This window comes from Hylobates moloch, unplaced genomic scaffold (genome assembly GCF_009828535.3).
Source record: "Hylobates moloch isolate HMO894 unplaced genomic scaffold, HMol_V3 SCAFFOLD_3, whole genome shotgun sequence".
Taxonomy (NCBI): Eukaryota; Metazoa; Chordata; class Mammalia; order Primates; family Hylobatidae; genus Hylobates; species Hylobates moloch.
Genome location: NW_026652278.1, coordinates 105,116,988 through 105,144,714, shown reverse-complemented (window position 1 = coordinate 105,144,714; position 27,727 = coordinate 105,116,988). Strand labels below are relative to the sequence as shown.

Sequence of the window (27,727 nt, the reverse complement as noted above, 5' to 3'; positions counted from 1 at the left end):
CCTCCCTCCACAGCCTCCCGAGTAGCTGAGACTGTAGGCACACACCACCATGCCTGGCTAATTTTTTTTTTTTTCTTAGACACAGGGTCTTGCTATATTGCCAGGCTGGTCTCAAACTCCTGACTCAAGCAGTCCTCTCCCCTTGGTCTTCCAAAGTGCTGGGACTATAGGTGTGAGCCACAGTGGCTGGCCTATGTGCTTTCTACATATCTTTAAATCTTCCCACCTTATTCTTCTCATTTTTTTACATTTGCATATATGTTTAGAACTAGCTTAATGGTTTTCACACATACACACAAGCTGGGAATTTGGATGAAATTTCATTGCGCATGTCAATTTTGGGGAGAATTAACATTTTTATAAAATGTTATTGATAAATTTTCAATATTATAAAAATATTTCCCCCTATTTCAATCTGCTGCAGTATCTTCCAGTAATGTTTTACAGTTTTGATATAGAGGTTCTCTATGTATTATTTGTATATTTGATTTGTAGGAGCTCTTTGCTCTTTACGTACTAAGAAAATTAACCCTTTGTCATTTTTTTCCACTGTATTAGTGCTTTGACTCTGATTTTTTTGTTTTTGAGAAGGAGCCTCACTCTGTTGCCCAGGCTGGAGTGCAGTGGCATGATACCAGCTCACTGCAACCTCTGTCTCCCAAGCTCAAGTGATTCCCCCACCTTAGCCTCCTAAGTAGCTGGGACTACAGGTACACACCACCAAACCTTGCTAATTTTTAAATTTTTTATAGATATAGGGTTTTACCATGTTGCCCAGGCTGGTCTCGAACTCCTGGGCTCAACCGATACACCTGCCTTGACACCCCAAAGTGTTGGGATTCTAGGTATCTGACACCGTGACTGGCCTGATTATGATTTTTCTAAAATTAAATGTTTTAATTTATGTAATCAGATTTGTCAGTGTTTTTTGTGATTTCTGGAGCTCCGAACTCTTTAAGTATTCACTTAATGTTTTTAATTAATAAGAAAATTATGTTATTATTAACAAAAGCACCTTGATGCTTTTAATAACTATTGTGATTTTGCACTGTCTTTAACAAGAGCTAATGATTACAGTGGCTACAGTAAAGTTAGTTGTTTCTGAATCCCTCCTTTATATTCTTCCAGGCACATATAATATTAATAGCTATATTATAACTTTAAGATAAATATATATTCAATGTTTTCATTATTATAAATGTTTTAATATTTTCACTGCTGAGCCAATTGGTATACTATGATTACATTTTCTTCCCTTTATAACTTTGGGTTTTTCTGGTTTATAATTGTCTCTTTTTAAAATTTGCTTAGTGTTTTTTGAATACTGGGGCAAAGTTTTTCCATACCTTCAAAAAGCTTTATAAAATACTCCTTAATACAGGAATTCACACATACTTTTCATATAATCTGTGTCAGTTCCATTATTTTCCTATGGCATTTTTTCCAGGTTTTTCATCTGCATGCTTCAGTATGCACTGTATAATTGACAACTTAAGAATGCCCATTGCCGCCTTCCTAGCATGAGTTGCTTACATCTTGAACACCATGTCTCCTTTCTTGTTATGCTGGAGTACATCTTTGAATACCTCCGAAGAAAGGGAGCAAGGGGAGATAAAATTTGGGAGACTTTGCATGTTGAAAATGGTTTTTTTTTTTTGCTTTCATACTTGATCGATAGTTTGACTTAGTGTAGAATTTGGATATGATCTGCTTTATTCTTTTTGTGTGTGTGTGTGTGTGTGTGTGTGTATGGGTACATTTTGGGACAGTCTGGCTCTGTCACCCAGGCCAGAGTGAAGTAGCATGATCTCGGCTCACTGCAACCTCTGCCTCCCAGGCTTAAGTGATTCTCCTGCCTCAGCCTCCCGAGTAGCTGGGTCCACAGGCACGCACCACCATGCCCAGCTAATTTTTTTTTTGGTATTTTTAGTAGAGACAGGGTTTCTCCATCTTGGCCAGGCTGGTCTTGAACTCCTGACCTCAAATGATCCACCCACCTCAGCCTCCAAAAGTGCTGGGATTACAGGAGTGGACCACTGCGCCCACTTCTTTGTAATTTAAATTTAGCAGTGCCTTCTCTCTCTAGAATTATTATTACTGTTACTATTATTATTATTATTAGAGACAAGGTCTCACTCTGTTGCTTAGGCTGGAGTGCAGTGGCACAATTATAACTCACTGTAGCGTCAAACTCCTGGGCCCAAGCCAACCTCCTGCCTCAGCCTCCTGAGTAGCTGGGACTACAGATGCACACCACCACACCTGGCTAATTTTTAAAAACTTTTTCTAGAGATGGGGTCTTCCTATGTTTTCTGGGCGGGTCTCAAACTCCTGCCCTCAAGTGATCCTGCTTAATTACTGTATAATTACTTACTTTTTTTTTTTTTGAGATGGAGTCTTGCTCTGTGCCCAGGCTGGAGTGCAGTGGTGTGATCTCGGCTCACTGCAACCTCCGCCTCCTGGGTTCAAATGATTATCCTGCCTCGGCCTCCCAAGAAGCTGGGACTACAGGCTTGCACCACCACATCTGGCTAATTTTTGTATTTTGAATGGAGACAGGGTTTCACTATGTTGACCAGGATGGCCTCAAACTTCTGACCTCAAGTGATCTGCCTGTCTCAGCCTCCCAAAGTGCTAGGATTACAGGTGTGAGCTGCTGTGCCCGGCACAGAAACTTTTAATGACTGTAAAAAAATTCCTGGCCATGCACGGTGGCCTCCCAAAGTGCTAGATAATCCCAGCACTTGGGGAGGTCCAGGTGGGCAGATCACCTGAGCTCAGGAGTTCGAGACCATCCTGGGCAATGGGGCAAAACCCTGTCTCTACACAAAATTAAAAATTAGCCAGGTGTGGTGGCATGTGCCTGTAATCCCAGCTACTTGGGAGGCTAAGGCAGGAGAATCCCTGGAGCCTGGGAGGCAGAGGTTGCAGTGAGCTGAGACTGTGCCAGTGCCCTCCAGCTTGGGCAACAGAGACCCAGTTTCCAAAAAAAAAAAAAAAAAAATCCTGATATTCTGAAATTTCACTGTCATGTGCTTTCCTTCAGGTTTCATTAATACAGTGTACTCAGTGGGTCTTTTCATCCTGTAAATACAAATCTACTTGTCTTATGAAACTTTTTAAAAAAATATTTCTTTGTTGCTTTTTCCCCCAGTGTTTTCTAGATTTTCTTTCTAGAATCTTCTATCAAATATTTTAGTCCATTGTATCCTACTTTCAGCAACACCTGTGGCCTTCAGTTTCTGAGCCCCTTCTATGGTTATTGGGGCAAATCAGTTTACTTCTTAATTGGGCTTTCCTTTACTAGGTGCTTTGGTTGGATTTTCTTGATATTGCCAAGTCTATACTATTCCCCATCTTCTTAATATTATATTGTAATTCAGGATTGCCATTGCTTCCTAGTTTCATCAAAGATGGAGTTTCTGTTTCTCGTCCTCTGTATTTTTTGAGAGGAGAACAAAATTTAGAGGTATTCCATATTGAAAAAGAAACTTATGTTCATTATTTTTATTTCTAGTTATTGTTATCTACATCAGTTATGATTACGTGCTTTATATTCTGAGTTTACAAAAATGTTCTAAAACAAAATGATTAGATCTACAAACAGATAAGTGCTTTGTTGAATCAGCGTGACATTGCTTGCACATAGCAATCTCTGGGCTTACAAAAAATTCTGTATTTTTATCAAATTCTGAGATACTACCACTGTAAAAATACCAGTTTGTTATATAGCACTAAGAAGAGCAGTCATTTAAACATTACACAATGTTTTATATCCTAGACTTTAAAAGCCTTATAAAATATTTACTGTGGTGAAAACCATATATCATAAAATTTACTATTTCAACCAGTTCAGTAGTGTTAAGTATATTTATGTTGCTTTGAAATGGATCTCCAGAACTTTTTAATCTTCACTTAGACTTCTAACGTTATATTTATTGAAAGAATGCTTTTAAGCTTATTTAAGCATACATATATTTTGATATATATATATTAATACACACACACACATACACACAAACATATATATCTATGTTTTGTAGAGACTGGGTCTCACTATGTTGCCCAGGCTGGTCTCCTATCCTCAAGCGATCCTTTTGCCTTTGTCTTCCAAAGTGCAGGGTTTATAGACGTGAGCCACTATGCTGTGTTGGGCACAGTTTTTAATTGTATATTACACTGCTTTGTTCTCTTGCCTTTCTATGAACATAATAATTTTTTGTTCAGGGCTAAATCATGGTATAATCTTTTGAAGACATTTAAACAGCAAAATTACTTAGAACGTGTTTGATACTAGCAATGCACAGACCAATTCATATTTAAGTGATTATTAAGATGAACAGTATGACTAATTTGCATACACTTGCACATGTACAGGCAATGACAACTATGTCACAACTGTTGCCTGTGCTGTAGAGATGTAAAAATGTCATCACTTTTAAAGCGTTTCCCTATTTCAAAGATATTAAAATGTAAAAAATGTGAGTCATAAGAATTTTATATTTTTAGTAGAGATGGGGTTTCACCATGTTGGCCAGGCTGGTCTCGAACTCTTGACCTCAGGTGATCTGCCTGCCTCACCCTCCCAAAGTGCTAGGGATTACAGGCGTGAGCCACCACACCTGGCCTGCGGAGTAATTTTTGTTAAAATCTAACAAAATGTAGATGACTGCTTTCTTTGTCATTTAAAGATGTTTTGATCTTTGCAATATGACGGAAATGAAACGTGCATAATTATAAAGGAAGAAATAGAATTAAAATAACCAATTAAAACTCAGAAGTTTAGAAGGGATTTTAGAAAGGACCTGAAGACAAGATAAACATGAAAAATTAGGCCAGGCGTGGTGGCTCACACCTGTAATCCCAGCACTTTGGGGGGCTGAGGTGGGCAGATCATTTGAGGTCAGGAGTTCGAGACCAGCCAGGCCAACATGGTAAAACCCCATCTCTACTAAAAATACAAAAATTAGCTGGGCATGGTGGCATGTGCCTATAGTCCCAGCTACTTGGGAGACTGAAGCAGGAGAATCGCTTGAACCTGGGAGGTGGAGGTTGCTGTGAGCTAAGATCATGCCACTGCACTGTAACCTGGGTGACAGAGCGAGTCTCTGTCTCAAAAAAAAAAAAAAAAAAACCAAACCGAAAACAAAAAACTTAAAAAATTAATAGCTTTCCTAACCAATTAGAAAATATAATAGAAAAAGAGTCCCAACAATAGTAACAAATGATATTTGTTAGAAATGTGCAGGACATGTGTAAAATAGACTGAAATTTACTGTTGAATATAAAATTTGTGAATAAGAATTCAAAAGTACTTATTGAATACCTTCTGTGGATCAGAAGACTTGTAAGACTTGGGTATAGATTGATGGACAAACCAGATATGACCTTAAAGGTCAGCAGGGGAGGGAGATGTTAATCAGGAGAATAAACAAACAAATAAATTGAGATAATTGCTATGTAGGACCTGTGAAAGTACTCTCAAATTATAAGGGAATCTACTTTAGAATGGGTGATTAGGCTGGGCACGGTGGCTCACACCTGTAATCTCAGCACTAAGGGAGGCCAAAGCAGGAGGATTGCTTGAGCCCCCAGGAGTTCAAGTGAGAACAGCCTGGGCAACAGGGAATCCCCATCTCTAAAAATTAGCCAGGTGTGGTGTCACACAACTGTAGTCCCAGCTGCTCGGGAGGCGGGGGTGGGATGATCAATTGATCCTGGGAGGTTAAGGCTGTAGTTAGCTGTGATCCCACCACTGCATTCCACTCTGAGCGACAGAGCAAGACCTGTCTTAAAATAAATAGATAAATAAATAATAAAATAAAATGGGTGATAAAGGAAGGCTTCTCCAGCATTGGCAACGGTGAGGGACTGAGCATACTATGCAAAGAAACAGCATGTATAAATTCCCTGAGATTGAAAAGTTGAGTGAGTTTGAGGAAGTGAAAGAAGGCCAAGGTATCTGGATTGTGGTGAATGAAACAGAAAATGGTAATTAATGAGGCTGGACAGGTCAGCTGGGCCAGACATAGACATAGAGTCTTCAGGCCAGGTTCAGAATAAAAATCAAAACTTTGATTTTTATTGTGTGTGCCACTGGGAAATCACTGAAGGATGCAGCATGAAGTGACATGATTCAATTTATATTTTTAAAGTTTTTGCTGGCTGCTATATAGAAGATGACTTGGATGGACACAGTGGTAGAAGCAGAGAAACCAGTTAAGAGGATGCTTTGATGATAGTGACTTGAAGTAGGGATTGTGGCAGTGAAAGTATAGTGGAGTTGATGGGTTTAAGACAAATCTTGGAGGTAGAAACATGGATGTTACTGGATTAAACGTAAGGAGTAGGGTGAAAGAAAGGGAGAAGAAAAACAACTGGGCAGACTGAGGCAATTTTCATTGAGTAAAGCAAGATGGGGAAGTGTATTAGTTTCCTAGGGTTGCCATAACAAAATATGACAGGCTAGATGGCTTAAACAACAGAAATTAATTTTCTCACAGTCTGAAAGCTAGAAGTCCAAGATCAAGGTTCCAGCCAATTCTGTTTCTGATGAGCCTCTCTTCATGGCTTACAGATAGCTGCCTTCTCCCTATGTCCTTACGTGTCCTTTTCTTGTGGGCATTTGAAGAGGAAGAATTCTCTGTTGTCTTTCTTTGTAAGATAACTAGTTCAGTTGGGTAAGGGCCCCACCCTTATGACCTCATTTAACCCTAGTTATCTCCTAAAGGCCATGTCTTCAAATATAATCACATTGGAGGTTAAGGCTTCAACAGATACATTTTCGTGGGTACATAATTCTCTCCATAGCAAGGAGAAGCAGGTTTGGTGAATACATAGGAATAAATAAAGAATACCTGTGAGACCACCAAATAGAGATGCTAAGTAAGAAGTTAGGTACATGGGTCTGATTTAGAGGAGATATTTGTGGAGTCATTTGCACAAAGAAGTTTAAAGCAATAAGAGTGGATGAGTTCATTTAAAGAGAGCATAGAGAAGAGAAAGGGTTACATTTGTATCAAGAATTGGGATAGAGAGAGTTATGTGAATTATTATTGAGACATCTAATAAAATGAGGACAGAAATATGTCCATTTCATTTAGCAACTTGGAGGTCAGTGGTGACCTTGGCAAGAGCAATTTCAATGAAATAGGGTAAGAATTAGTTTAGAGTCATTTAAAAAGTGAATGAGGCCTGGCATGATGGGTCACACATGTAATCCCAGCACTTTGGGAGGCCGAGTCGGGTGGATCACCTAAGGTCAGAAGTTTGAGACCAGCCTGGCCAACATGGTGAAACCCCGTCTCTACTACAAGCACACAAATTAGCCTGGGGTGGTGGCACACGCCTGTAGTCCCAGCTACTCAGGAGCCTGAGGCACGAGAATCACTTGTACCTGGGAGGTAGAGGTTGCAGTGAGCCGAGATCACACCACTGCACTCCAGCCTGGGCAACAGAGTGAGACTTGATCTCAAAAAAAAAAAAAAAAAGGAATGAATGAGAGGTAAGAAAGTGGAGACCATGTATGTAGCAAACTCCTTAAAATGAGCATATTTATTTAATCAGTCACTCATTTGACAAATATTTCTTAAGCAATGCCTGTTATGTTACACTGTTCTTGGTCTAGAGATAGGCTTGTGAATAAAGCAGGCACGATCTTTCCCTCATAGAACTTACATTCTAGTTAAAGGGACAGAAAATAAATAAATATACAGCACCTCAGAATGTCTTAAGTGCTCTGAAGAATGACACTGGTAGGTAGGGGGATAGGGAGTGCACATGGGAGTGGAGTTCTATTTTAGGCAAGGTAAGCCTCTCTGATAAGATGACACTGGAGTCGAGATCTGAATGAAGAGAGGGAGAGAGCCATGCAGATATCTAGGGGAAAGGCATTCCAGGCACAGGGAACAGCAAGAGCAAAGGTTTTGGGGCAGAAGAATGATGGCTGGTGTGTAAAACAGCAAGGAGGCTGCCATGAGTGAGTGAGGGGGAGGGTGATAGGCAGTGAGGTTAAACAGGAGGTAAAGGGCTGATAAGGTAGGGCTGCATAGGATTTTGTAAGAGCTGCCTCGTACTTTAAAAGAGAGATTGGGAGCCATTGGAGGGTTTTGATCAGAGGAGTGAAATAATCGAACTTACATTTTAGAAAGAACTCTGGCAAGTTTCTGGAGAAGGTAGTAGGGGAACAGAGCAGAATACTGTACTCAGTAAGTACTGCCTGTTACTGTTATTTTTATTAAAGAGGTAATACAGTCTAGACTGGCCAGATTTGAACTCCCTTATAAGCTTGATGAATTAAGCAAATTTAAGTGCTTAACTGCTCTTTTTCTCACTTCTCCCAGTTGTAAAATAAGGAAAATAGGAGTACCCACCTCATATGGTTGTGACAAGGATTAAACAAGTTAAAATATATAGTGTTGGCATATAGTAAGAACTCAGAAATATAATAAAACTATTTTTATGGTGATGATTGTAATTTCCCATTTGTCTGTCTTCCACTGAACTGAACTCCTTGAGTCCAGGGATCATGGTATTTTTTCACATCTTTGTTTCCTAGCACAGCACCCAGAACCCAGTAGCCAATCAAGAAAATGTTGTAAAATATAGATATAAGCTTATAAACTTTGAATCTTTATTGTCATTTTTTTTTTTTTTTTGAGAAGGAGTCTTGCTCTGTTGCCTAGGCTAGAGTGTAATGGTGTGATCTCAGCTCACTGCAACCTCGCCTCCCAGGTTCAAGTGGTTCCCCTATCTCAGCCTCACGAGTATCTGGGATTACAGGCGCATGCCGCCATGTCCGGCTAATTTTTTGTATTTTAGTAGAGACGGGGTTTCACTGTGTTGCCCAGCATGATCTCGAACTCCTGACCTCAGGTGATCCACCCGCCTCAGCCTCCCAAAGTACCGGGATTACAGGAGTGAGCCACTGCACCTGGCTGTTGTCATTTATTAAGGAAAATATCATACACTCACTAACATACTCATTTTAACAAGTTCAAATCATTTACAAGAGTATGAAGTTATAAGTAAAAGAGCTTTTCCCCCAATTCCACTCCCATCAAAAGCCACTCTAACAATTTGGTATGTATTCTTCCAAATTTTATTCTTTTATTCTGTGCTTATACAAATACATATATTGTATATATATTTGATCATCATATTAGATTTTAAGATGATTAATTTTTGGAAGAAGCAGCAGCAAAATTAAATGCTGTTCTAACAAGAATAACATATGAACTGTATAGCTGGGATATATTTAACAAGTTCACTTCATTTGGGAGGAATGTCTTGAAGTTTAGATCAACTATGGACTTGAGGACATAAGAGAAAACTGTTCAGTCCTTGAGTCTGCAGGGATTTAGACTTTCACAGCTGTAAACATGAGGTCTAATTTGGCCTGAGCCCCTTAGAATGGCAATTGATCTTCAGGACCAAATCCTAATAACCCAGACCAGTCCAAATCAAAATCTGACCCACTTCAAATAAATCTGAAAGATTTTATGCTCTGTATTTGACTGTTAATCTTGTTGATTTTAGTAAGTTTATTCTGTCCTTTTTGGAAGAAGTTTTATAGTTGTTGCTCCCACCATAGCTCTACATAATGTGCTTTAAATCATTATTTTTATAATATAGATTACTAGAATTCATTCAAACTAAAGAAAAAAATCAGAAGATTTTGGTCTGTAGTTTTGATTCTTCTTTCTGTATAGGTGACATCACCAGAACAAAACGTCTCTACATTGAGCCCTGTTTCTACCTTTTCTTTGAACTCAAGAGATGAAGACTTCATGGTAGAATTCTCTGAGACGTCCCTGAAAGCAAGAACTTTACCGGATGATCTTCATTTTCTCAACTTGGAGGGTAGTCGTTACCACATTGCTCTAATATCTGTCTGTTCATTTAAGATGAAGTTTTTTATTTGAGAGATTATTACACTAAATATATCTTAGAACCAGATTCAGTGTCATATCCCTTGAAGCCTTTCCATAACCTTTCTTCCTTTGAACTTTTTCTATCATAGATAGCTATTCCAGGTACAATATTTCCTTTTAGCTATCTAGTTCCTTCTTGTTTCTCCTCCCAACTTTGTCAACACAGACCCCTGAAAGTATCTTCTACCATTGTCAGTACTTCTCACAGCTGTAACTCCAGCATCTGACCCCTTTACAGCCCCTTCCTGTTCCAGAGGAATGACTCATTGCAAGTGTCTCATCAACGCCATTGGTTGACCTTAGCATAACCTTTTAGTTTCTCTTTTTGCTTTGAGATCCTGAACTCTTCAACTGCTGCTACCACCCTTGCATTCCTAGGACTCTGGGTTTTCATATATTTTGGCCCTTCACTATGAGTCAGCTTCTGCTTCTTGATGAATATAATACTATTCTCTAGGATCCCTTTCACTAAAATTTCTTTTTTTTCTCTTTTCTTATAATCTCATCAATATATCTTCCCCTGATTCTGAATTTATGTTGGGTGAGGGGTGAGTTGTAGATAATTTTTTGATTTTGGATGGATGATACAAAAACTTTTGTAATGTGAATTGGTAGTTGGATTAGAGAAGGTTTTATGGGTGTGGTTGGTAGAAGGCAACAAGGTAGAGAAGAATCAAATACATGGGAGTGGGTATTCAAGAACAAGTGATATGGTAATGAACAGTAGATGATTTTCACAGTTATACCATGAATCTTTTACTTCAATAGATTTTTAACTTTTCTGTCAGTGTTACTTGATCGACTTGTTAGAATTACAACATAGCACTTTATAAAAGAATATTCATTGGCTCACCTACTGCTCTGCTACTTTCTAGATGATCTCCACAGTGTGTTTCCAACAAAATAGAAACTCTGTCAGGAAGGTACATTATTATAAAATAGGAATCCATAGTATTGTCAAATAAAAACTATAAGCTTGCATAATTCTGATGCAGTATTATTCATTTGTTTATATATTCAACAAATATTTACTGCTTCTTAGATTTTTAGGAATATATCACTAAAGCTGCTGACACACAGAAGGAATCATTAAACTCTTTCAGACAGAATTTGCCATGAGTTTACCAGAATTTTATCAAACACCATTAGATCAAAATAAAGCTAAAATCTTTTTTACTCTGAAGGGTAACATGATAATTCATGAGTGTAAAAATATATAAAGGAAGTTACAATCACATAGTCATATAAATGAACCATGAGCTTCAGTCTCTGGAGAAAGAATGTAAAGTAGATATAAAAAATTAGTCTAGGTTCTTTTTTTTTTTTTTTTTTTTGAGACGGAGTCTCGCTCTGTCGCCCAGGCTGGAGTGCAGTGGCGCAATCTCGGCTCACTGCAAGCTCCGCCTCCCGGGTTCACGCCATTCTCCTGCCTCAGCCTCTCCGAGTAGCTGGGACTACAGGCACCCGCCACCACGCCCGGCTAATTTTTTGTATTTTTAGTAGAGACGGGGTTTCACCGTGGTCTCGATCTCCTGACCTCGTGATCCGCCCGCCTCGGCCTCCCAAAGTGCTGGGATTACAAGCGTGAGCCATAGTCTAGGTTCTTATCCTGACTCTGCCACTTAGTAGTTATGCCACCGCTAAGCCTTTGTAATCTCATTTGTAGAATGAGAATGATGCATTTTTTTTGTTGTTGTTAGCTTTAAAGTGCTTTGAAAATGTTAAGTGCTATATAAACATAATTTAGTAATTAGGAAAAAAATCGTTAGTTGAGGAGGAGAAGAAAAAGAGGGACTTTATCAACCCTAAGAATGTTTCAGTATATATGAATTAAGCTTTGAAATCTTTATTTTTTGAGGTTAAAACCATTAATTTTTTTTAAGGAAATCAAATAATATGATTTTTTTTTTCGGGGCAAGTTGCTACTTTGTGCTTTTGTATACCCACTGTTTTCTAGAGCCTAGGTGATAACTAGTAGAACATTTTTATTTAATCAGCATTCTGTTTTCTTTCAGGGATGAAAAAATCCCATTCTCTGGAGAATGAGAACCTTCAAAGGCTTTCATTATTAAGTAGAACCCAGGTTCCACTTATTACTTTGCCACCTACTGATGGGTCACCTGACTTAGACTCTCATTCGTATATGATCAACTCTAACACATACGAGTCTTCTGGCTCCCCCATGCTCAACTTGTGTGAAAAGTCAGCAGTTCTTTCTTCTAGCATTGAGCCTGGGGACCAAAATGAAACCTCTTTCTCTGAAGAATCTAGGGAAGTGGCTCCAGGGGATGTTTCACTTCTCAATAATATATCTACTCAGAGCAAGTGGCTGAAATATCAAAACACATCCCAATGCAACGTGACTACTCCAAACAGAGTTGATAAGAGAATAACTGATGGCTTCTTTGCTGAGGCTGTTTCTGGATTGCATTTTAGAGACACAAGTAAAAGACAGAGTGATGCTGTCAATGAAAGCTCTTTAGACTCTGTGCATTTGCAAATGATAAAAGGCATGCTCTATCAACAGCAGCAGAATTTTAGCAGTCAAGATTTGGTTTCCAGAAAGAAAGTACTCTCTCTGAATTTAAAGCAGACTTCTAAGACAGAGGAAATTAAAAATGTATTAGGAGGGTCTACCTGCTACAACTACAGTGTAAAGGATTTACAGGTGAGGAAATGTACCGGTCTTGTGGTGCATTTTTCCAATAGTTATTGTCTGAATTTCAACAAAAGAATTACCAAAATATACTGCATAGGAGCAATTTGGACAGATGGCTTTTTTTTTTATCCTAACTCTGAGCTACAGTCACATCATCCTTTATTTAAAATCTCTCGTAATAGTAGTGAACATTGAATGAAATGATTTATTTGAAAGTATCTGGTGCAGTGTCTGGTACATTATCAGTACTTAATAGGTGATAGCTCCTATTTTTGTTTCCGTCACTACTACCATTACAATGATTGTTTTTACTTTTGACTGTCAATTGTGTTTGCTGATTAAGTCATCATTAGGGTAAAGATGCATCTTATTTCACGTTAATTGTGAATAATCCTTATTATAGTCATAACCAGAAATAAAGATACATAATGATCCATTCACATCAGTTAAATTTTTCCTAGCAAAAAATATATAAAAACTTATTAAGGGGCAGATAAGAAAAGTTACTCTTATTTAGGGTTAAAATTGCCATTCGTAGCTATTCTTGCTATATTTGGTTTCTTATTTAAAATTTGAAAGTAATTTTCAAGGATCCTGGAAATCAAAAGAAAAATTAATATTTTAAAAAAATGTCTGAAAAATAATTTACTCTTTAGTAAACAGTATTTTTCTGGAGTTGCTATGATAACTTGAATTATTCCATTGCAGGAGATAAGTGGCTCTGAGCTATGCTTTCCAAGTGGGCAGAAAATAAAATCTGCTTATCTTCCCCAAAGGCAAATGCACATACCAGCTGTTTTTCAGTCTCCTGCTCATTATAAGCAGACTTTGACATCTTGCCTCATAGGTATGGCTGTTGTGTTTTTATTGTACCATGATTGCTGCTTCATGTAAGTAGTAGAATTGTGAGAGTTTAATACATTATATTGTGAATTTTCATACCAAATACCTCATTTTTCATATGTTCTAGTTTTTGACAGTAACTTTTATTCTAATTTCAGATCAAAACTGAGTTTTAAAAGTGGGAAATTACAATCTTTTTCTTTTTTTGAGACAGGATCTCACTGTGTTGCCCAGGCTGAAGTGCAGTGGAGCCGTCTTGGTTCACTGTAACCTTGCCTTCAAGGCTCAAGCGATCCTCCCACTTCAGCCTCCCAAGTAGCTGGGACCACAGGTGCACACCACCACACCCAGCTAATTTTTGTATTTTTAGCAGAAGTAAGGTCTCACCATGTGGCTCAGGCTGGGCTTGAACCCCTAGGGGGCTCAAGCAATCTACTCGCCTTGGCCTCCCAAAGTGCTTTGATTACAGGCGTGAGCCACCACACTTGGCCAGTATTATCTTTTGAAAGTTAGGAGTTTTTCTTTCTTTTTTTTTTTTTTTAACTAGGAGTGTTACAAATGACCTGTTAAATTTAGCAGAAAATAACTTTTAAAAATGGATATTCCTATTATATATGACTGTTTAAAGGCTATTCAAATTTAGCTACAAGCAGCACATATGTGATACAAACAAAATTATTTTGTATTTAATTTTCTGCTCTCTTTTTTTTTTTGTAGAACATCTAAATATATTGCTGTTTGGGTTAGCACAAAACCTACACAAAGCTCTTTCAAAAGTTGACATATCATTTTATACATCATTGAAGGGAGAGAAACTGAAAAACGTAGAAAATAATGTACCATCTTGCCATCATAGTCAACCTGCAAAACTTGTCATGGTTAAAAAGGAAGGTCCAAATAAGGTATTCTTGCTTCCCCTCCCCCTACCATACCTAATACTTGTCTTATAAAGGGTTTAGATACCTATTACTTCATGATAAACTTAAAGAGTGAGTCTTGATTAAGAGCTTTCTATTTGAGGTGTTGGTACCTAACATACATTAAATTCTCAAAGTTTTATTGAAAGAATGATTTGTGCTCTAGGATACAAAAATATGAGTTAAGATTAACCTTCAAGTTGCTTAGGAACTTTTTGTATAGTATTTTTATTTATTTTTATTATTATTATTTTTTTAGACACAGGGTCTCACTGTTGTCCAGGCTGGAGTGCAGTAGCACGATCATAGCTCACTGCAGCCTTGAACTTCTGGGCTCAAGCCATCCTCCTGCCTTGGCCTCCCAAAGTGCTAGGATTACAGGCATAAGCCACTATTGCTAGCTGAAAATTTTACGTACTTCTGTAATTGATAAAATAAGAGGAATATGCTCAAGTTACAGTGAGATCACTGAGAAGGGGGATATGTTCCAACCTGAGAGCTTAGAGAATTCAGAAATGAGCCTGAAAGGAGTGAAGGTTGAAACTAGTCTACCATGTAATCCCCAGTACAAGTAACAGATAAGGCCAGAGGAATAGAAAAGTATGCTGACTTAATTTATATTGTTAATAATATATTATGGAGGAAGTCAGGTTAGTAAAATGTATGCTGATTGATGACTTACACTCATTGTAGAACTGTGCTTTCATTCATAATACAGTTTGCTTCCACTGTTTGCATATCCCACTTCATTGTTAGCTAAGTGTGTAAATTTGGATTTAAATTTAGGTTTAAAATTCATAAGCAAAATTTTGCTTATGGTTTGCTTAGGTTTAAAATTCAAAAGCAAAAATTCATAAATAGTGATATAACTGTGGACTAAAATATAGCCACTAAAAGTCTTTGTTTTCTTTTTAAGACTATTTGGTGACATAGTTGCATGCTCATACTATGTTGTTGGGTACACGGGCTAGGTTACAGAGTAGAAAATGTATCATTATCTGAGTTTCGTTTAAAAAAAATTTACATGTGTTCTTGTTGGGTTGTGGTGTGTGTGTACTTATGCAAATGAGAAAAAAGGATAGAAATAAATGGATAAGATATTCAGTGTTTCTGGACAGTTTTCAGGTTGTTTATAGTGAACATTTTAAATCAGAAAAACAAATTTTCAAATAAGCTTTTATTCTCAGAATAATGTAATCTTTTGATAAAGATAAAGTAAATGGAAAAGTAGGTGGTTTTAAATTTTAAATTAATAATAAAGTTGTATAGTGACTAATTTACGGGAGTACAGTAATGCCAAGCAGTCTTCATAGAAGCCTTGACAAACACAAAAATCATCGAAAAATAAAAGCATTTTTTTCACTAAATGTTGATCTTTTTTCTTTCCCCTTAGGGTCGTCTCTTTTATACATGTGATGGACCCAAAGCTGATCAATGTAAATTCTTTAAATGGCTTGAGGACGTGACTCCAGGATATTCAATACAGGAAGGAGCTCGACCTGGCATGGTTTTAAGTGATATTAAGAATATTGGCTTGTACTTAAGAAGTCAAAAGATACCACTTTATGAGGAATGCCAGCTTTTGGTGAGGTATGTTTTATAGTACCAAATAATTGCCTGTGATTATATAAAAGAACGACAGCCTTCACAGAACTATCATCAGTTTTAAAAGAGATTAAGATAAGAAAACTATTTAAAAGATGGAATACCTCAGTTTCTAAACCTGCAAAATGGGAATAAGTCTTTTTTTTTTTTTTTAATTATATAGTTACAAGGTCTTGCTCTGTTGCCCAGGCTGGAGTGCAGTGGTGTGATCCTTAGCTCACTGCAGCCTTGAACTCCTGGGCTCAAGCTCTCCACCCGCCCCAGCCTCCTGAGTAGCTAGGACTTAAGGCACATACCACCACGCCCAGCTAATTTGAAATTTTTGTAGAGTTGGGGTCTTGCTATGTTGCCCAGGCTGGTTTCAAACTCCGGGACTCAAATGATCCTCCCATCTCACCCTCCCAAAGTGCTGGAATTAGAGACGTGAGCTATCATGCTCGGCCAGGGAATAAGTCTTTAAATTTACTTCAGCTCCCTCTAAACATCAAACAACGTGAGCAATATCAGGATAACTAGCAGGGTGCTATTTTTCTAACTTATTTTATATATAGTCGGGGCTATTTTCCACAATCCTAAGGGAAACCCTATCCGACAAACTGTAGGAATAATTTTTAGCAGTGTGGCATAATATATAAGTGATCATTTGCATGTCTGAACTACACAGCTTATAGGATAATAGAATGCTACTTTTTGGAAGTGTGTCTTATAAAAGTTTAGATTATTCAAAATAAATATAATGACTATTTGCATGGTGATTTAGTAGTAAGATTTTTATTCGGAGCTGATATATGCCAGGCCCTCTTCTAGCTAGGCACTTCGCATGAATTATTTTATGTAATTATTATAATAGCCCGTAAGATGGAGATATGGGAATAAGTTATTACCATTTTATAGTTTAGAAAATGAGGTTCCGCCAAAAAAATAAAAATAGAACTATCATATGATCCAGCAATCCCATTCTTGGGTATGTATCCAAAAGAAAGGAAATAAGTATATCAAAGAGATACCTGCACTTTCATGTTTATTTCAGCAGTATTCACAATAGCCAAGATATGGAATCAACCTAGGTGTCCACCAATGGATGAATGGATAAAGAAAATGTGGTATATAAACACACACACACACACAATGGGATCTTACTCAGCCATAAAAAAGAACGAAATCTTGTCATTTGCAGCAACTGGAGGTCATTATGTTAAGTGAAATAAACCAAAGGCCAGGCATGGTCTCACGCCTGTAATCCCAGAACTTTGGGAGGCTAAGGTGGGTGAATCACTTGAACGCAGGAGTTCAAGACCAGCCTGGGCAACATGATGAAACGTCATCTCATGAAACCTCATCTCTACAAAAATTAGCCAGGTGTGGTGGCCTGCACCTGTAGTCCCAGCTACTTGGGAGGCTGAGATGGGAGGATGGCTTGAGCCCAGGAGGTGGAGGTTGCAGTGAGCCAAGGTCATGCCACTGCACTTCCAGCCTGGGCAACAAAGCCAGACTCTGTCTCAAAAAAAAAAAGAAAGAAGCCAGATACAGAAAGACAGGTACTGCATGTTCTTACTTATGTGTGGAGCTAAAAAAGCAGATCTCATGGAAGTAAGAGAGTAGAATGGTGGTTACCAGAGGTTGGGAAGAAAAGGGGGTGGGAAATGAAGAGAGATTGGTTAAAGTGTTAAAAAAAAAAAAAAGGAATACAGTAGGGAAATTATAGTTAACAATAATTTATTGTATATATCAGAATAACTAGAAGAGAAGAATTGTAATGTTCCCAATACAAAGAAAAGATCAGTGTTTGAAGTGATGAATATCCCAGTTTCCCCGATTTGATTTGATAATTACACAATGTGTAAAGGTATCAGGATATCACATGTACTCCCAAAATATATGTAACTATTATATACCAATAAACAAAATTAAATTTAAAAATTTTAAAAAGCACATGAGGTGTTCTATCTTTTAGGTACTTTTCTATCTCAGTCTCTTCTAAAACTGATGACAGTTCTGTGAGAGTTGTTATTTTCTCACTTTGATATAGTATATTTATATTTTGTATACATGTATGAAAGTAGGTAAACATATAAAACCCTGGTTCTTTTCATACTGTATTTTAAAGATTTTCAAAAAACTTGCACCTTAATATTACAATTCATTTTTATTTTTTATTCCCTTTTCAGAAAAGGATTTGATTTTCAGAGAAAACAGTACGGCAAACTAAAGAAGTTTACTACTGTAAATCCTGAGTTTTATAATGAACCCAAAACCAAACTTTATCTTAAGCTGAGTCGGAAGGAAAGTTCTTCAGCTTATAGCAAAAGTAAGTTGATCTGATCATATTGGTGATTCAGTCTAGCCTTATATCTCCATTACATACAGCTGTATAAGTTGTTTATATTAAAGAATTTTATATTAAATTTTAAAAGTATAATAGTACTATGTATTATAAACTAATTGTACAATAAATTAGACCATTTCTAAAAAACATATTTTTAAGATGTTAGGGCTTTTTATTTTTATTTATTTATTTAATTTATTTATTTTTTTAATTATACTTTAAGTTTTAGGGTACATGTGCACAACGTGCAGGTTTGTTACATATGTATACATGTGCCATGTTGGTGTGCTGCACCCATTAACTCGTCATTTAATATTAGGTATATCTCCTAATGCTATCCCTCCCCACTCCCCTGACCCCACAACAGGCCCCAGTGTGTGATGTTCCCCTTCCTGTGTCCATGTGTTCTCATTGTTCAATTCCCACCTATGAGTGAGAACATGCGGTGTTTGGTTTTTTGTCCTTGGGATAGTTTGCTGAGAATGATGGTTTCCAGCTTCATCCATGTCCCTACAAAGGACATGAACTCATCATTCTTTATGGCTGCATAGTATTCCATGGTGTATATGTGTCACATTTTCTTAATCCAGTCTATCATTGTTGGACATTTGGCTTGGTTCCAAGTCTTTGCTATTGTGAATAGTGCCACAATAAACATACGTGTGCATGTATCTTTATAGCAGCATGTTTTATAATCCTTTGGGTATATACCTGGTAATGGGATGGCTGGGTCAAATGGTATTTCTAGTTCTAGATCCCTGAGGAATCACCACACTGACTTCCACAATGGTTGAACTAGTTTACATTCCCACTAGCAGTGTAAAAGTGTTCCTATTTCTCCACACCTCTCCAGCACCTGTTGTTTCCTGACTTTTTAGTGATCGCCATTCTAACTGGTGTGAGATGGTATCTCATTGTGGTTTTGATTTGCATTTCTCTGATGGTCAGTGATGATGAGCATTTTTTCATGTGTCTTTTGACTGCATAAATGTCTTCTTTTGAGAAGTGCCTGTTCATATCCTTCGCCCACTTTTCGATGGGGTTGTTTGTTTTTTCTTGTAAATTTGTTTGAGTTCATTGTAGATTCTGGATATTAGCCCTTTGTCAGATGAGTAGATTGCAAAAATTTTCTTCCATTCTGTAGGTTGCCTGTTCACTCTGATAGTAGTTTCTTTTGCTGTGCAGAAGCTCTTTAGTTTAGTTAGATCCCATTTGTCAATTTTGGCTTTTGTTGCCATTGCTTTTGGTGTTTTAGACATGAAGTCCTTGGCCATGCCTATGTCCTGAATGGTATTGCCTAGGTTTTCTTCTAGGGTTTTTATGGTTTTAGGTCTAACATTTAAGTCTTTAATCCATCTTGAGTTAATTTTTGTATAAGGTGTAAGGAAGGGATCCAGTTTCAGCTTTCTCCATATGGCTAGCCAGTTTTCCCAGCACCATTTATTAAATAGGTAATCTTTTCCCCATTTCTTGTTTTTGTCAGGTTTGTCAAAAGTCAGATAGTTGTAGATGTGTGGTATTATGTCTGAGGGCTCTGTTCTGTTCCATTGGTCTATATCTCTGTTTTGGTACCAGTACCATGCTGTTTTGGTTACTGTAGCCTTGTAGTATAGTTTGAAGTCAGGTAGCGTGATGCCTCCAGCTTTGTTCTTTTGGCTTAGGATTGACTTGGCAATGTGGGCTCTTTTTTCGTTCCATATGAACTTTAAAGTAGTTTTTTCCAATTCTGTGAAGAAAGTCATTGGTAGCTTGATGGGGATGGCATTGAATCTATAAATTACCTTGGGCAGTATGGCCGTTTTCACAATATTGATTCTTCCTACCCATGTGCATGGAATGTTCTTCCATTTGTTTGTAACCTCTTTTATTTCATTGAGCAGTGGTTTGTAGTTCTCCTTGAAGAGGTCCTTCACATCCCTTGTAAGTTGGATTCCTACGTTTTTATTCTCTTTGAAGCAATTGTGAATGGAGTTCACTCATGATTTGGCTCTGTGTTTGTCTGTTATTGGTGTATAAGAATGCTTGTGATTTTTGCACATTGATTTTGTATCCTGAGACTTTGCTGAAGTTGCCTTTCAGCTTAAGGAGATTTTGGGCTCAGACGGTGGGGTTTTCTAGATATACAATCATGTCATCTGCAAACAGGGACAATTTGACTTCCTCTTTTCCTAATTGAATGCCCTTTATTTCCTTCTCTTGCCTGATTGCCCTGGTCAGAACTTCCAACACTATGTTGAATAGGAGTGGTGAGAGAGGGCATCCCTGTCCTGTGCCAGTTTTCAAAGGGAATGCTTCCAGTTTTTGTCCATTCAGTATGATATTGGCTGTGGGTTTGTCATAGATAGCTCTTATTATTTTGAGATACGTCCCATCAATACCTAACTTATCGAGAGTTTTTAGCATGAAGGGTTGTTGAATTTTGTCAAAGGCCTTTTCTGCATCTATTGAGATAATCATGTGGTTTTTTGTCATTGGTTCCGTTTATATGCTGGATTATGTTTATTGATTTGCATATGTTGAACTAGCCTTGCATCCCAGGGATGAAGCCCACTTGATTATGGTGGATAAGCTTTTTGATGTGCTGCTGGATTCGGTTTGCCAGTATTTTATTGAGGATTTTTGCATTGATGTTCATCAGGAATATTGGTCTAAAATTCTCTTTTTTGGTTGTGTCTCTGCCAGGCTTTGGATGATGCTGGCCTCATAAAATGAGTTAGGGAGGATTCCCTCTTTTTCTATTGATTGGAATAGTTTCAGAAGGAATGGTACCAGCTCCTCTTTGTACCTCTGGTAGAATTTGGCTGTGAATCCATCTGGTCCTGGACCTTTTTTGGTTGGTAAGCTATTAATTATTGCCTCAATTTTAGAGCATGTTATTGGTCTATTCATAGATTCCACTTCTTCCTGGTTTAGTCTTGGGAGGGTGTATTTGTCGAGGAATGTATCCATTTCTTCTAGATTTTCTAGTTTATTTGCATAGAGGTGTTTATAGTATTCTCTGATGGTAGTTTGTGTTTCTGTGGATCGGTTGTGATATCCCCTTTATCATTTTTTATTGCATCTTTTTGATTCTTCTTTCTTTTCTTCTTTATTAGTCTTGCTAGCGGTCTATCGATTTTGTTGATCTTTTCAAAAAACCAGCTCCTGGATTCATTGATTTTTTGAAGGGCTTTTTTGTGTCTCTGTTTCCTTCTGTTCTGCTCTGATCTTAGTTATTTCTTGCCTTCTGCTAGCTTTTGAATGTGTTTGCTCTTGCTTCTCTAGTTCTTTTAATTGTGATGTTAGGTTGTCAATTTAAGATCTTTCCTGCTTTCTCTTGTGGGCATTTAGTGCTATAAATTTCCCTCTACACACTGTTTTGAATGTGTCCCAGAGATTCTGGTATGTTGTGTCTTTGTTCTCGTTGGTTTCAAAGAACATCTTTATTTCTGCCTTCATTTCGTTATGTACCCAGTAGTCATTCAGGAGCAGGTTGTTTAGTTTCCATGTAGTTGAGCAGTTTTGAGTGAGTTTTTTAATGCTAAGTTCTAGTTTGATTGCACTGTGATCTGAGAGATAGTTTGTTATAATTTCTGTTCTTTTACATTTGCTGAGTAGTGCTTTACTTCCAACTATATGGTCAATTTTGGAATAGTTATGGTGTGGTGCTGAAAAGAATGTATATTCTGTTGATTTGGGGTGGAGAGTTCTGTAGATGTCTATTAGGTCCGCTTGGTGCAGAGCTGAGTTCAATTCCTGGATATCCTTGTTAACTTTCTGTCTCATTGATCTGTCTAATGTTGACAGTGGGGTGTTAAAGTCTCCCATTATTATTGTGTGGGAGTCTAAGTCTCTTTATAGGTCACTCAGGACTTGCTTTATGAATCTGGGTGCTCCTGTGTTGGGTGCATATATATTTAGGATAGTTAGCTCTTCTTGTTGAATTAATCCCTTTACCATTATGTAATGGCCTTCTTTGTTTCTTTTGATCTTTGTTGGTTTAAAGTCTGTTTTATCAGAGACTAGGATTGCAACCCCTGCCTTTTTTGTTTTCCATTTGCTTGGTAGATCTTCCTCCATCCTTTTATTTTGAGCCCATATGTGTCTGTGTACGTGAGATGGGTTTCCTGAATACAGCACACTGATAGGTCTTGACTCTTTATCCACTTTGCCAGTCTGTGTCTTTTAATTGGAGCATTTAGCCCATTTACATTTAAGGTTAATATTGTTATGTGTGAATTTGATCCTGTCATTATGATGTTAGCTGATTATTTTGCTCATTAGTTGATGCAGTTTCTTCCTAGCCTCGATGGTCTTTACAATTTGGCATGTTTTTGCAGGGCCTGGTACCGGTTATTCCTTTCTATGTTTAGTGCTTCCTTCATGAGCTCCTTTAGGGCAAGCCTGGTGGTGACAGAATCTCTCAGCGTTTGCTTGTCTGTAAAGGATTTTATTTCTCCTTCACTTATGAAGCTTAGTTTGGCTGGATATGAAATTCTGGGTTGAAAATTGTTTTCTTTAAGAATGTTGAATATTGGCCCCCACTCTCTTCTGGCTTGTAGAGTTTCTGCTGAGAGATCAGCTGTTAGTCTGATGGGCTTCCCTTTGTGGGTAACCCGACCTTTCTCTTTGGCCGCCCTTAACATTTTTTCCTTCATTTCAACTTTGGTGAATCTGACAATTATGTGTCTTGGAGTTGCTCTTCTCAAGGAGTATGTTTGTGGTGTTCTCTGTATTTCCTGAATTTGAATGTTGGCCTGCCTTGCTAGATTGGGGAAGTTCTCCTGGATAATATCCTGCAGAGTGATTTCCAACTTGGTTCCATTCTCCCTGTCACTTTCAGGTGCACCAATCAGACATAGATTTGGTTTTTTCACATAGTCCCATATTTCTTGGAGGTTTTGTTCATTTCTTTTTATTCTTTTTTCTCTAAACTTCTCTTCTCGCTTCATTTCATTCATTTGATCTTCCATCACTGATACCCTTTCTTCCAGCTGATTGAATCGGCTACTGAGCTTGTGCCTTCGTCACATAGTTCTCGTGCCGTGGTTTTCAGCTCCATCAGGTCCTTTAAGGACTTCTGTGCGTTGGTTATTCTAGTTAGCCATTTGTCTAATTTTTTTTCAAGGTTTTTAACTTCTTTGCCATGGGTTCGAACTTCCTCCTTTAGCTGGGAGTAGTTTGATCGTCTGGAGCCTTCTTCTCTCAACTTGTCAAAGTCATTCTCCATCCAGCTTTGTTCTGTTGCTGGTGAGGAACTGCGTTCCTTTGGAGAAGGAGAGGCACTCTGATTTTTAGAGTTTCCAGTTTTTCTGCTCTGTTTTTTCCCCATCTTTGTGGTTTTATCTACCTTTGGTCTTTGATGATGGTGACATACAGATGGGGTTTCGGTGTGGATGTCCCTTCTGTTTGTTAGTTTTCCCTCTAACCGTCAGGATCCTCAGCTGCAGGTCTGTTGGAGTTTGCTGGAGGTCCACTCCAGACCTGTTTGCCTGGGTATCAGCAGCGGAGGCTGCAGAACAGTGGATACTGTTGAACAGCAAATGTTGCTGCCTGATCGTTCCTCTGGAAGTTTTATCTCAGAGGAGTACCCAGCCGTGTGAGATGGCAGTCTGCCCCTACTGGGGGGGTGCCTCCCATTTAGGCTACTCAGGGGTCAGGGACCCACTTGTGGAGGCAATCTGTCCATTCTCAGATATCCAGCTGTGTACTGGGAGAACCACTAATCTCTTCAAAGCTGTCAGAGAGGGACATTTAAGTCTGCAGTGGTTTCTGTTGCCTTTTGTTTGGCTAAGTCCTGCCCCCAGAGGTGGAGTCTACAGAGGCAGGCAGGCCTCCACTGTGGTGGGCTCCACCCAGTTTGAGCTTCCCACCACTTTGTTTACCTACTCAAGCCTCGGCAATGACAGGCACCCCTCCCCCGGCCTCACTCCTGCCTTGCAGTTTGATCTCAGACTGCTATGCTAGCAATGAGCGAGGTTCCATGGGCATAGGACCCTCTGAGTCAGGCACAGGATATAATATCCTGATGTGCTGTTTGCTAAGACTGTTGAAAAAGCGCAGTATTAGAGTGGGAGTGACCTGAATTTTCCAGGTGCCATCTGTCACCCCTTTCTTTGACTAGGAAAGGGAATTCCCTGACCCCTTGCGCTTCCTGGGTGAGGAGATGCCTCACCCTGCTTTGGCTCATGCTCGGTGCACTGCACCCACTGTCCTGTACCCACTGTCCGACACTCCCCAGTGAGATGAACCTGGTACCCCAGTTGGAAATGCAGAAATCACCCGTCTTCTGCATTGCTCATGCTGGTGTGTCCGGAATTGGTGGGTTCTTGGTCTCACTGACTTCAAGAATGAAGCCGCAGATCCTTGTGGTATGTTACAGTTCTAAAGGCGGTGTGTCCGGAGTTTGTTCCTTCTGATGTTCAGATGTGTTCAGAGTTTCTTCCTTCTGGTGGGTTCGTGGTCTCGTTGGCTCAGGAGTGAAGCTGCAGACCTTCGCAGTGAGTGTTACAGCTCTTAAGGCGGCACGTCTGGAGTTGTTTGTTCCTCCTGGTGGGCTCGTGGTCTCGCTGGCTTCAGGAGTGAAGCTGTAGACCTTCATGGTGAGTGTTACAGCTCATAAAAGCAGTGTGGACCCAAAGAGTGAGCAGTAGCAAGATTTATTGCAAAGAGTGAAAGAACAAAGCTTCCACAGTGTGGAAGGGGACCCAAGCGGGTTGCCACTGCTGGCTCGGGCAGCCTGCTTTTATTCTGTTATGTGGCCCCACCAACGTCCTGCTGATTGGTAGAGCCGAGTGGTCTGTTTTGACAGGGTGCTGATTGGTGCATTTACAATCTCTGAGCTAGACACAAAGGTTCTCCACGTCCCCATCACGTCCCCATCAGATCAGTTAGATACAGAGTATCGACACAAAGGTTCTCCAAGGCCCCACCAGAGTAGCTAGATACAGAGTGTCGATTGGTGCATTCACAGACCCTGAGCTAGACACAGGGTGCTGGTTGGTGTATTTACAATCCCTGAGCTAGACATAAAGGTTCTCCATGTCTCCACCAGACTCAGGAGCCCAGCTGGCTTCACCCAGTGGATCCCACACCGGGGCTGCAGGTGGAGCTGCCTGCCAGTCCTGCGCCATGCGCTCGCACTCCTCAGCCCTTGGGTGGTCGATGGGACTGGGTGCTGTGGAGCAGGGGGTGGTGCTCGTTGGGGAGGCTCGGGCCGCACAGGAGCCCATGGAAGGGGTGGGAGGCTCAGGCATGGCGAGCTGCAGGTCCCAACCCTGCCCCGCGGGAAGGCAGCTAAGGCCCAGTGAGAAATCAAGCGCAGCGCTGGTGGGCTGGCACTGCTGGGGGACCCAGGACACCCTCTGCAGCCGCTGGCCCGGGTGCTAAGCCCCTCATTGCCTGGGGCTGGCAGGGCTGGCCAGCTGCTCCGAGTGTGGGGCCCGCCAAGCCCACGCCCACCCGGAACTCCAGCTGGCTCACAAGCGCCGCACGCAGCCCCGGTTCCCGCTCGTGCCTCTCCCTCCACACCTTCCTGCAAGCCGAGGGAGCTGGCTCCCGCCTTGGCCAGCCCAGAAAGGGGCTCCCACAGTACAGTGGTGGGCTGAAAGGCTCCTCAAGTGCCGCCAAGGTGGGAGCCCAGGCAGAGGAGGCGCCGAGAGCAAGCGAGGGCTGCGACGACTGCCAGCACGCTGTCAGCTCTCACTGGGAGCTGTAGACTGGAGCTGTTCCTATTTGGCCATCTTGGCTCCTCCCCCTAAATGTTAGGGCTTTTTAAAAACTTTATTAAAAGGGATATGAGAAACATTTAATTAGTTCTTGGAATCATATAAGTAAGTATATTGATTCAACTGTGCTCTGATTTAATGTCAAAAATAAACTGAAAATACATAATAATGAGTTTGTTGATGCTTCTTTTATTGTCTGTGTAATTTGGCAACATTGAACCCCAAATTTTGTATATTTGGAAATAAAATTCTTTGAACATTGAGTGTTTTTTTTTTGTTTGCTTGTTTTTTTTTTTCCCGAGACAGAGTCTCACTCTGTTGCTGAAGCTGGAGTGCAGTAGCGTGATCTAGGTTCACTGCAACCTCTGCCTCCTGGGTTCAAGTGATTATTCTGCCTCAGTCTTGCGAGTAGGTGGGATTACAGGTGCGCGCCACCACATCCAGCTAATTTTTGTATTTTTAGTAGAGACAGGGTTTCACCATGTTGGCCAGCCTGGTCTTGAACTCCTGGCCTCAGGTGATCCACCCACCTTGGCCTCCCATGGGATTACAGACATGAGCCACCGTGCTGGCCAGCATTGAGTGTTTTTAAAGGACCTTAGGTACACTAAGTTGGATTAATCATTATTTGAGATTTTGTGACCTACTCTTAGTCATTGGTCCTCACATAGCTCACCTTCATTTAGTTATTTAATTAGTAACTTAGTTCTTTAAAATAATATAATAAGCATCTGTGAGCCCACAAACCAAATCAAAATCTAGTACCTTTATACCAACCTACATTTAAGTTAACCCCACTTCCTCATCTTGTCTCTCCAAACCCAAGGTAATTATCATTTTGATCCTTGCACTCACCAGCATTTTTCTTTCCTTTGTGTGTAGATTTATGTAAATGAATTCCTAAAGAGCTATATAAAATTTTTAGATTTTTTAGACCTTACTAAAATGATGTCATTCTGTATATAATCTTTTGGAATTTATCTTTTTTTTTTGAGACGAAGTCTCGCTCTGTCGCCCAGGCTGGAGTGCAGTGGCGCAATCTCGGCTCACTGCAAGCTCCGTCTCCTGGGTTCACGCCATTCTCCTGCCTCAGCCTCTCCGAGTAGCTGGGACTACAGGCGCCCGCCACCACGCCCGGCTATTTTTTTTGTATTTTTATTAGAGACGGGGTTTCACTGTGGTCTTGATCTCCTGACCTCGTGATCCGCCTGCCTCGGCCTCCCAAAGTGCTGGGATTACAAGCATGAGCCACCGCGCCCGGCTGGAATTTATCTTTTTTTGGTTAGTATGTTGCTACAATTTATCCATGTTGTTGTTCTTAAATCTAGAGTCTACATTATTTGTTTTGACTGTTGTATAATATTTTGTAAACATGCTATAGTTTATTGTTTTCATTGTTGTTTGGGTTTCTAAGTTTTACCATTGTGAACAGGGTGTTATGAATATTCTTGTACTGTCTTTTAGACATGTATGGGTTTCTTTTGACTATTACTCTAGGAATGAAAATGCTGTCTTACAGCATATGAACATACTTCACACATCTTTAGATTGTGATGCCAAACTGATTTCCAAAGTGGCTGTATCAGTTTTTACTCATTCTAAGTACAAGAGATCTTATGGATCAACCCATTCAAATGAGTATAAGATGATTGCATTGTGGTTTTAGCTCACACTTCTCTGCTCACCAGTGATGTTAAAATAGTCTTCACGTGTTTTTTAGTTACATGTCTTTCTTCTTA

General features: G+C 39.4%; 1 protein-coding gene across 4 annotated transcripts in view; it reads left to right on the top strand.

Moving 5' to 3' along the window:
- ZGRF1 (zinc finger GRF-type containing 1) overlaps positions 1 to 27,727 on the top strand; it is a 101,500-nt gene that overhangs the window by 40,214 nt on the left and 33,559 nt on the right. For all 4 annotated transcript variants that reach the window (XM_058436643.1, XM_032145568.2, XM_032145604.2 and 1 more), the window contains 6 exons: positions 9,711 to 9,861; positions 11,948 to 12,600; positions 13,300 to 13,438; positions 14,152 to 14,336; positions 15,745 to 15,941; positions 18,125 to 18,264. In XM_058436643.1, coding sequence (XP_058292626.1) covers positions 9,711 to 9,861; positions 11,948 to 12,600; positions 13,300 to 13,438; positions 14,152 to 14,336; positions 15,745 to 15,941; positions 18,125 to 18,264 — 1,465 coding nt within the window. The remainder of the gene's footprint in view (positions 1 to 9,710; positions 9,862 to 11,947; positions 12,601 to 13,299; positions 13,439 to 14,151; positions 14,337 to 15,744; positions 15,942 to 18,124; positions 18,265 to 27,727) is intronic.